Raw genomic sequence first — 11,275 nt, forward strand, 5'->3', positions numbered from 1 at the left:
GCCGGCACCTCCAAAATACTACCTTCAGTAACGCGGACACACGTCCCGACACGCGTAAAAACTGGCCTCCAGACTTCACTGTTGAACAGTCTTTCCCGCCTTCACCCAGGGTGCAGGTGTAGAAATATATCCCCACCAGAAGTTTCACAGGGTATTATTGGCCCTTCACACTTGAGGTGGACTTTTTCTCTTCTGTTTTACTCTTGTTTGTGCTGATTTGACAGCCCGCTAGGTCATGACCCCCACACCACCCCAACTCCAGTTTTGAAAACATCTAGAAACTGTGGCCTGGGTTCCAGCCCCTCCAATGTCCAGAGACATGGGGAGGGGAGGGTCAGGTGTGAGCAGGTCCTTCCCTGTTCTCTCCCAGTCAGGCTCTGCATGCCAGGGTGGGGGAAAGCAGGTATGTGATAAGATGCTGGTTGCATCTGTGGACCCCAGACGCCCCCTCCCTCATCCTCACTCCTCCCCGATTAATGCTCCCCTGCTTCCTTCTCTACCCACCCCCACCCTCCCCCAGACCCGTCCCCTCCCACCAGCTCAGCCTCTGCAGGGAGAAGAAACCCCCGGGACTGCGGGCTTAAGGGGCACCATTTTCCACCCTGGGAATGCTGGGGGTGCTCAGTCTCCTCAGTTCCCTTCTCTCAAGTGCTCAGAGCTTTGGGATCAAACAGCCTCAGGCTCAAACCCATCTCTGCTTCTTTGTGGCTGGATCAGCCACAAGGATTCTGTGACCCTGACCTCAGAGTTTCTGAGAGGGAGTGGCAAATTCAGATGCCTACAGGGTCCTGGCGAGTGACAGGGTGGCCAGGTGTGGAACTCTGTTCCCGGAGTCCGCAGCCTCACTCAGCCACAGCCCATCACCAGGTGGAGGAGACGAGGGTGTGATGATGCCAGGTCTGATTTTTTTTTTTTTCTGCTGTAAAAGAAATCTGGAATTTTCAGTGAGATGACCTAGTCCTTTAAATGTTGGGTAGCGAGCTGTTGTTTCCTGTATGCACGTGTGTATGTGTGTGTTGGTTTTTTCTTTTGTCACCGCGTGGTTCCGCAGGTGGGTTCTAAGTTCCCCAACCAGAGATTGAACCTATGCCTCCTACAGTAGGGCTTCCCAGGTGGCTCAGTGGTAAAGAATCCGCCTCCCAATGCAGGAGACGCAGGAGACTTGTCTACCCCTGAGTCAGGAAGATTCCCTGGAGGAGGAAATGGCAGCCCACTCCAGTATTCTTCCCCAGAGAATCCCATGGACAGAGGAGCCTGGCAGGCTGCAGTCCATGCGGTCGCAGAGTCCAAAATATGGCTGAGTGACTGAGCAATCCCTCTGCAGTGGAAGCACGGAGTCTTAACCATTAAACGGCCAGGGAATCCGTAGCAATTTTCATTTTGGTTTTGTGTTTGTTATTTCAGGAGTCTTTTCTTTTTTTTCTATGTTGTTAGCAAAGCACTAGGCAGGTGTAAGGAAATCCATCTGGGGGAGGGCACCCACTGGCGCGGAGGGTGAGCGGGGCTCTCCCTCCTCTCCCCGCCTCCCCGTCCTCTGTCCCACGTGGCGCCACCTCCCCAGTTCCCTGCCCTGCCCTGCTGTGTCCTGTCCCCCCAGCCCCCACCTCCAGATGTCTCCTCTTGACCTCGTGTCTCCCTCTCTCTCTCTCTCTCACCCCTCTTCTCTCTCCTCAGACACCCCCCGGGCCTCGCCTCAAGGCGCAGGCCCAGTGGTGTGGGGGGCTGTGGGGGGGACACTGCTGGTGCTGCTGCTTCTGGCTGGGGGGTCCTTGGCCTTCATCCTGCTGAGGGTGAGGAGAAGGAAGAGCCCCGGAGGAGGAGGAGACGGCGGCACAGGAGGGTCCTACGACCCGAAAACTCAGGTGTTTGGGAATGGGGGTCCCGTCTTCTGGACGCCCGCGGACCCTGGCCCCCTGAGGCCACAGGGCAAGGACGAGGAGGACGAGGAGGACGAGGAGGAGAAGGCAGAGAAAGGCCTCATGTTGCCGCCGCCCCCGGCGCTGGAGGACGACTTGGAGTCCCAGCTGGATGGCTCCCTCATCTCCCGGCGGGCGATTTACGTGTGACCCCCCCACCCCCCACCAGCCCACCCAGGCAGACAGACAGACAGACTGAGACAGACACAGCACTGCGCACACCGGCCAGCCAAGGGCCCCAGGCTGGTTGAACTCATTTGTCCGAAACACACTGGAGTTCAAAGCTACCTCCTGCTTCCTTCCCTGGGATGTAGAGGGCGCTGGAATATCACACACTGGACTTCTGCGTCCTGGGCCACAAGGAGCAGGGGACGGCCCCCCGGGGGGAGGGGGGCGCTGGGGAATGGGGACCCACAGAGCACCACCCCCCACAGAGACTCTTGGTTTGGGCTCCAGCCTGCCGTGGCCCCATGACACTCAGGAGTTAATAAACGCCTTGGAGGAAAATATCCCGGGGTGTCTTGTAATACATCAGACCCCCTCTTTGGGGGGTGGGACAGGGACTGTTAGGTCCCAGCGGGTGGGCACTGGAGAGGGGGAGCGTGGTGGGGGCTAGACTTGGGGAGGCTGGTGGAAGGGAGGACTCTGATCACTTGGGTCCTCGAAGGACACATTGGATGTCCGAGCCGTCTGAGGCCCGGGGAACTGGGCTCTGGGGCTGGCGCTTGGATGTGGGGCTTCCAGGACACCCTTCCCAGGCCGAGTGGCCAGACTGGCAGGAGAACTGAGTTCCTGGGCCCAGCGGGGCTGAGATCCTGGACTCCTGGGCCCTCAGGGGTGGCGAGGGCCTGGGATCTGATCCTCTGGGGGCATCTCAGACCCGACCTCCCCGAGTCTGCTGAGGACATTGGAAGGGAGGACTTTCCACCTGCATTTTCGGGGTGCTAAGAAACCAGGGGAGCCCCACCTAGGGAGGACATCACGTCAGCCTTTCCTACCTTCCTCCTAGTCCCATATCCCCAGGCTGGGCCCAAGGAGGGGCTCTGTATCCTTCTCACTGCCCCCTCTCCCCATTAGAAAATCTTACAAACTCAGGCTGGGGACTGTGGTGGTGGGGGCGAGGAGGGAGGCAAGGTTAAATCCAGTCACCTCCACTCTCCCGAGCCCCACAACCACCCCAGGTGGCCTTCATCTCTGCTCCGGAGGCTGTCCTGGGACTCAGTTAAGGCTGCACCCAAACACCAGCGTGGGGTGAAGCACCCAGGAGAGGCTGGGCGAGTCTGCTTCTGCCACCAGCATAGCCTTCCACTCGCTCTGCGGGGGACACAGCGGTGGCATGCAGTCAGAAGAGCAACCTTAGGATGAGCAAGTGTGTGGACTGAGCGCAATTACTCTGATATTTCCCCGACGCTCTGAGAAGCCCTCCAGAGGATGCCAGGCTGTGTAACAGGAAGCTGTGGAAATGGGATGGTCCAGGGATCCAGACAGCATTCCCTCGGGCAGCTTTCTCTCCTCCTCTCTGCAGTGGGGTTGATGGAAGGGGGAGGCCTGTGGGCGGGGCCTCGGCACACATGTTATTTCCTCTGGTTGTTTACTGTCTGTACCACCCTGTCCTGTCCTGCCCACCTCCCACCCCAGCTGCCGCCTCCTCCCCCAACGGGAGGGTAGTGCCAGGAGTGCAGGGGCGGGAATGTGGTCCATCTGGCAGACAGTGGGTCCCCAAGTATCCCTGTTGGGCCCCTCCTTATGCATCTAGAAAAACACCAGCTGTGTGCCAGACCCCGTCCCTTGGACGTCACAGTGTGGAAATTGGCAAGTAAACAGGTAATGGCTCCAATAACTATTCAGGAAGTGGGAAGTGTTACAAAGGAGAGGTCCGGGGTTGTGTAAGGGGGAGTCACACTTCTCTCCACCCCTTTTCCTGTGAGCTTGGAGGCCCTCTGATGCTCTGCCCAGGATAACTTCATTCTGTATAATGCATGAGGGATTCTGATCCCAAGCCCAGAATCACGCATGCCCCCGATTTTCTGCCTTTTTGTTCCATTCCTTGTCACCTCTCTTCCCTTAGCACCACACTCTCCCATCAGCTCTCTGCTCTGCTCCCTCCTGTCCCTAAAAACAACCCTAGGCTTCCTCCAGAGGACCTTGGCTCTGGCTGGCTGTTCGCTCTTCCTGGAATGCTCTCATATCCTCATGGCTCGCCCCCTACAGCTACTTCAGGCCTTTGTTCAAATATCTCCCCGTAGGCTCTCTCTGACTTTTGACTACCTTGCTCTGTCACGTAGCACTTCCCTACTATAAGTAAGGTGAATGACATTGGCATTATGTGGCATTGCCTTTGTATATGAAAGTGAAAGTGAAGTCTCTCCGTCGTGTCCGACTCTTTGTGACCCCATGGACTGTAGCCTACCAGGCTCCTCTGTCCGTGGGATTTTCCAGGCAAGAATACTGGAGTGGGCTGCCATTTCCTTCTCCAGGGGATCTTCCCTACCCAGGGATCGAACCCGGGTCTCCCGCATTGCAGACAGGCACTTTACCATCTGAGCCGCCAGGGAAGTATATATATGCTGCTGCTGCTGCTAAGTCGCTTCAGTCGTGTCCAACTCTGTGTGACCCCATAGACGGCAGCCCACCAGGCTCCCCCATCCCTGGGATTCTCCAGGCAAGAACACTGGAGTGGGTTGCCATTTCCTTCTCCAATGCATGAAAGTGAAAAGTGAAAGTGAAGCCGCTCAGTCGTATCCAACTCATAGCGACCCCAGGGACTGCAGCCTACCAGGCTCCTCCATCCATGGGATTTTCCAGGCAAGAATACTGGAGTGGGCTGCCATTTCCTTCTCCAGGGGATCTTCCCTACCCAGGGATCGAACCCAGGTCTCCCGCATTGCAGACAGGCACTTTACCATCTGAGCCACCAGGGAAGTGTATATATATATATAAATAATTGGTTTTTGGGGCTGTCCTGGGTCTTCATTGCAGTGCGCGGACTTCTCACTGTGGTGGCTTCTCGTTGCAGAGCACGGGGCTCTAGGCATGCAGGCTTCAGTAGTTGCTGCTTGGTGGCTCTAGAGCGTGGGCTCAGTAGTTGTGACGCACAGGCTTAGTTGCCCCGCAGGATGTGGAACCTTCCCGGACCAGGGATGGAACCCGTGTCCCTGCCATGGGCAGGTGGATTCTTATCCACTTTGAACGAGGGAAGTCCCCTACGATTACCCTCTATCGTTTGCTGTCACCTGGCACATTAGCTATTATGTCTATTTCTCTACTTGTGGCTTCCCTGCCCGACAAAACATTCGTCCCATGGGACTGGCGCTTTTGCATGTTTTATTCACCATTCTATCACACAACAAATGTTCAATGAGGATTAAGTGAATAAAAAGAATGTCATCTGCCCTTGGGAGAGGTGGTAGGCAGGCAGGTAGTGACTGGAGGGTGGGGTGGGACGGGGAATAAGGCCTTGTGTGGCTTCCTCCTGGAGACTCCCTCACGCTGTCCTCCTCCTTGCAGAGACACCCAACACAGCCGGAGCAGGGGCCACAGGGGGCATCATTGGGGGCATCATCGCTGCCATCATCGCTACTGCTGTGGCCGCCACGGGCATCCTGATCTGCAGGCAGCAGCGGAAGGAGCAGAGGCTGCAGGGGGCAGAGGAGGAGGAGGAGTGAGTGAAGGGTCCTAAGAAGTGGATGGGGAGGGGTCCCAGGACCGGGGTGCACAGGCTGGGGGAGGAGGCTGGGAGAAAGTCGTTGGCAATGGTTGTGACGCTGAAATGGCTCAGCTTCTCTGCACACCAGTGCCGAATCAAATCTCCAAGACGGAATTTGGGATGACTGGCAGGCTACTGTCCAGAGGGTCGCAAAGAATCATACACCACTGAATCGACTTAGCACGCACCCAGAAAAGAGTAGGTTTATTGCTTTGCCAGGCAAAGGGGGACACAGTGGGCTACTGCCCTCAGAACCCAAGTGTCCTAACTTGGGGAAGATATTGAGAAGTTTTAATAGTAATTATTCAAAGAGGGTGCGATCATCCCATGGACATTCTTCTGATGGGTTGGTGGTGAGGTAAGTAGGAGTCAGCAGCATCAAGCTTCAGGTCCAATTGGTCTGGGGTCTACATGCCTGTGGGCCACTTATCATCATTAATCAGTTGCTTCTCCCACCTGGAAGGGATTTCTTTATCTGCAGAGTAGTTCAAAGATATTGTTGTGTGTGTATCCATTAATAGGGAAACAGGACCTTGGCCCAAGGCTGGTCTTAACTGTTTCTCCCTGGTCTTGCATCTCCTGCCTTCCCTAAGTAACAGCTGTTTGAATCTCCCCACTGGCACTCAGGGAAGGTCATGGAGGCTGAATGAAGGGTGTTTCCTATAAACAAAGAAATGGGGGACACAGAAAGGCCTTGTGCCCCAGGACCCCCACAGGACCCTGCACGGTATCAACTCTGTGAAACAGAGTGGTCCAAAATGACCAGGACTTAAATGGGGTGGAGAGGAGGGTTTATTTCCTAGAAATCATGGCCATGAAAACTCTGCTCTGTGATGTCATCAGAGTCCAGGTTCCTGCTATCTTGTTCTGCCTTCCCTTCATTCACATTCCAAGATGGCTCCCTTCTCTCTTATCATTGTCTACGTACAGGACAACCAGACATGGCCATCCTGGCCTCAAGGACCACCCTGCCTGCCAGTGGGAAGGGGAAATGGAAATAGAGGGCAGTCTTGTAAGGGAACCATCACATTCTCTCATTTCCCATTGGCCAGGGTCTAGTCATACGGCTGCCCTAGCTGCAGAGGAAGCTGGGAAATGTAGTCTTTATTCTGGGTGGCCACATGCCCAGTCAAAATCCGTATTACTGTGAAAAAAGGAATATTGGGGATATGAGGGGAAACTAGCTCCACTTCTCTCTGTAGAACACTTGTTATGAGAGGCATCCTGACATCTCTACAGCATCTTGTGGAGACTTGATAAGAGGCATCGTACTTGTGATCTCAATGAAGCCTCATATCCATTCATCCATTTGTTCATTCAGTAGGTAATTCAGAAAGTATCCCCGTGGGGCAAGGCCCTTAAATTTAGGAACACAATGATGAGACAGAACACTTAAAAGGTGTCCAAAAAAGGGCTTCTCTGGTGGTCCAGTAGTTAAGAATCCGCCCGCCCATGCAGGGGACATGGATTTGATCCCTTGTCCCACAGGACCCCACATGCTACAGAGTAACCAGTCCTTTGCATCACACATACTGAGCCCGTGCGCCTAGAGCCTGTGCTCTGCAACAAGAGAAGCCCATGCACCTTAGGGGAGACTCGGCACAGCCAGATAAACAAATAAGCCTTTTAAAAAAAGTCCAAAAAATAATAAATTTAAAATGTAAATAAAAGATATCCACACACATCAACATATCGTATCAAGGAAACCTAGATTCTCAGACAGAGCTAAGGATACACATCTTCTCAAAGAGGAAGGTTTTCAGGTTCAGAGAGCTGAAATCACTTGCTGAAATTTGTTCAGCAAGAAAGTTTGGGGGCAAAATGCTTCTGATATAATGTGACCCAGTGTGTGTGAGGGGAGCACTTGTTAAAAATGCACCTTCCTGGGCTCACCCCAAACCTACTAAATCAGCACTTTCACAAGAAGGGCTTGGAGTCTATAGTATAACAAGCTCCCTAAGATGCACATGGAAGTTTGTGAACCAGTCTGAATCATCTAGTCAATGCAAACCAACAACCTGCTGATGTTCTCATCTTCTAAGCCTGTGAGACCCAGTGGTGTCTGAGATGGTGCTGGCCTTGAGCTCCTGGGGTTCACAGTCTGGAGAAGACAGATCCATCCCCAGACAACGACAGTCCAGGATGGCTAGGAATGGGCCAGGGAAGCTGAAGGAGCTGAGCGCGGCTACAGAGAGCACCTGACTCAGCCTAAAAGATCAGGGAGGGCTTCCTGGAGGCAGGGACATCTGAGCTGGGGATTGAAGGTGTAGTGAGCACCCGCCATTATTATATATACAGGATACTCTGGTCTGTGGGTGTGCAGAATGAAGGAATTTAATATAGTTTGGGCGACAGGAAAGCATTTCACTCATTCTTTTCATTCTCTTTTTAAAATTATTTCTTTGGCTGTGCTGGGTCTTCACTGCTGTGCCCCGGCTTTCTGCAGTCACAGTGAGCAGAGGCTACTCTTGGCTATGGTGCACAGGCTCCTCACTGTGGTGCCTTCTATTGCTGCAGAGCACAGGCTCTAGGTGCACTGGCTTCAGCAGTTGTGGCCCATGGGTTTATTTGGCTCACGGCGCATAGGGTCTTAGTTCCCAGACCAGGGATCGAACCTGTGTCCCCTGCAGTAGCAGGCAAATTCTTAATCACTGGACCACCATGGAAGTTCTCATTCTGTCTTTCTCCAAATATGTCCTGATACTCCTCATCATGGGTTCTGGGAACACAGCACAAATCTCATTTTTCTCCCCTCACACTGTTCGCCACGGGATACAATTGTTGAATGAGATCAGAAGTGATATTTCAAATACAAACTCAGTATGTGCCCCATTAGAGACGCACAGCTAGCTATGATCCTATAACAGGAACTCTGGCTCCTCCTGGAGAGTCAGGAGAACTTCCTGGAAGAAGAGAAATTCATGGAATGAGTAGGAGACAGCAGGGGAAGGGGAGGTGGGTGGTGGAAAAGGGAGATCAGGTAGAGGAAAGAGATGTGCAGTGGCTCTGGAATAGAGGGCTTCTCAGGGCTTAGCCTCCACCTGACTTACCTCCTACCCCACAGACTGGAGGGACCTCCCTCATACAAGCCACCGACCCCAAAGGCAAAGCTGGAGGAACCAGAGATGGTAAGCACTTTCCCTGGAGCCCAGGCTGCCCCCACCTCCCCACCCACCTTCCCCCACTGAGGCCAGGGCTGGAATTGGGAACTTGGGGGAAGAGGCTGTCAGGGTAGCGGGGTGGTCCTGACTTGTCCCTCTCTCTCCCATCGAAGCCCTCCCAGCTCTTCACCCTGGGGGCCTCGGAGCACAGCCCACTCAAGACCCCCTACTTTGATGCTGGTGTCTCATGTGCCGAGCAGGTAGGAACTCAGGAAAGGTCAAGGGTGGACTTGGGATCTGAGTTTAAGGGCCTCCTTACATAAGAGGAGGTTTCCCAGGTGGTGCTAGTGGTAAAGAATCTGCCTGCCAATGCACGAGACGCAGGACACTGGGTGGGTAAGACCCCTAGAGTAGGAAATGGCAACTCACTCCAGTATTCTTGCCTGGAGAATCCCATGGACAGAGGAACCTGGCAGACTACAGCCCACGGAGTCCCACAGAGTTAGACATGGCTGAGCACTCATACAGAATCTTACATAACAGAGCAAGGATTTAAAGGTTACAACTCAAGTTCAGGGCTGTATCTCTGGTCAGAGCTTAGAGGACTGAGATGTATTTAGGATTCAGTGAGGATGGTCATGGTTTTGAAAGTCCAAGGACAAGGGATGAGAGTTAAAATCACTCTATCAAAGAGGACCAGTTGAGTATCTCCATTTGCTGGGTACTGTGCCTGGAGCTGGGACAAGTCACTCCCCTCAGTGGCCTCCTAGAGATCAGGGGCTGGATGCTGAGTTTGAAAACAAGTCGAGTTTCAAGGGTAGAGCTTAAGTTTAGGTCCAGATTGAATTCAAAGGCTCATGGGGAAAGACCAGGGTTTCAACGATCAAAAGAAAAGGAAAAGCTTAGGATCAACGCGGTAGGGTCCATGCTCTGGGCTTTGAGTTAAGAACCACCTACATGATTATCCCAATATCAACCCAGGGAACAGGGGGTGACATAGGGTGAGGTCTGGTCTGGTTGGCATGGGGAGACGGTGGTCAGGAGCTGAGGGTCATGGAGCAAACTGGGATTCTGTGTCATGCTCAAGAGGTAACCTTGGGCTCATTCCCTCCCCATTCCCAGGAAATGCCTCGATACCATGAGCTTCCCACCTTGGAAGAGCGGTCAGGGCCCCTGATCCTTGGGGCCACAAGCCTGGGGTCCCCCATCCTGGTGCCCCCAGGGCCACCTGCTGTGGAGAGAGTCTCCCTGGATCTAGAGGACGAGGAGGAGGAGGAAGACTATATGGACAAGATCAACCCCATCTACGATGCCCTGTCCTACTCCGGCCCCCCTGAGTCCTACCAGGGCAAAGGCTTTGTCATGTCCCGGGCCATGTATGTGTGAGCCACCGTGGCCTTGCCCTTTCACCTCTCATTTTTTTATATCTTAACTTTCGTCAGGGACCTAGGGTCCCTGACCTCGGGCCCAGCCACTGTCAGTCAGCACACATGCGTCTCATCTTTGACTTCTATTTTGGTGGCTCCACTGTGACCTCTAATCAATGATCTCTGATTCAGAGAAATTGGCCATGACAATGGAAACCTGATAACCTTAGGAGGGGCTAGAGAAGGTAGGTTTCTGCACAAACTCTTACCCAAGGATTCACCAGACATAGATTATACCTCTCACGACGCACCATCTCCAGACTCCTCCCAAATCCCAAAGAAGACCCCAGACCTGATTTTTCCTCAGGCAGTTAACTCCTACTAGATATGCTGGGGTGGGTGTTGGGGACATCCTGCTGCTCAGACCTGAGCCCTCCAGGCAGCAGAGCCTCTGTCACCCATTCCCCACCCTGTCCCCTAAAGGTAGAGGGAGGGGATTCCCCAGCCCAAAGAGGAACTTCCCCATCTCCTCCCTCCTGCAGGCAGGAGTCTCAGGGTACTGACCCTTCTTCCCTGTGCCCCCAGTACCCCAATTCCTGTCTCCAGAGAATTAAGACCCAGCTCAGGGCTACATGGGGTGAGCCTCATGCAGAGTGTGCCTTGCTGATGCCAACCTTGGAAGAAGAATTTGCTGTTACTTTGAAGACTACTGAGTCCTTTTACTCCTGCCCAGTGGGATTGGACCCAAACATCTCCCTGGGGTTGGGGGGAGAGTGGATCACCTGGGTTAGGGATAGGGGATGTGGCTGTTAATATAGCATTTCCTACAAAATATGAGTTTGTACTTACCAGATCTCAACTGGTGTTTTCTGTGCGCTGTTTAGGGGATAGGGGTGGAACATAATGGGTAATGAATGGGCAGCAGGGCAGGGTCCAGGGCTTGAGGGAATCAGTAGACTAGAAGTTAAGATAGGTTACAAACAAAAAGAAAAGGACCAAAGATATGAAAAAGATAAGTGAGGGGATAATGAGCAAAAATGCATAAGCCATGGTTAATGGAAGGAGCGGGAGGAGTCCAGGGCATAAGGAAAAATAATCTACAACAGCAGTATAATGGGTAATGGGCAGAAATAAACAGAACAAAGTAGAAATAGCAGTAACTAAGTACAAGGGGCAGGGGTGTAA

At 53.4% G+C, this 11,275-nt stretch overlaps 1 protein-coding gene across 3 annotated transcripts in view; it reads left to right on the plus strand.

Annotated features, from left to right (window-relative positions):
• Positions 1-10,943, plus strand: part of NECTIN2 (nectin cell adhesion molecule 2) — a 33,104-nt gene extending 22,161 nt beyond the window's left edge. Inside the window, exons 6-9 of one of the 3 annotated variants that reach the window (XM_005219196.3) lie at positions 5,424-5,577; positions 8,687-8,750; positions 8,897-8,983; positions 9,846-10,943. In XM_005219196.3, coding sequence (XP_005219253.1) covers positions 5,424-5,577; positions 8,687-8,750; positions 8,897-8,983; positions 9,846-10,109 — 569 coding nt within the window. In that variant the 3' untranslated portion in view covers positions 10,110-10,943. 3 annotated transcript variants of the gene reach the window in all.
• The last annotated feature ends 332 nt before the right edge of the window (positions 10,944-11,275 follow it).

This window comes from Bos taurus, chromosome 18, assembly GCF_002263795.3.
Source record: "Bos taurus isolate L1 Dominette 01449 registration number 42190680 breed Hereford chromosome 18, ARS-UCD2.0, whole genome shotgun sequence".
NCBI classification, from domain to species: domain Eukaryota; kingdom Metazoa; phylum Chordata; class Mammalia; order Artiodactyla; family Bovidae; genus Bos; species Bos taurus.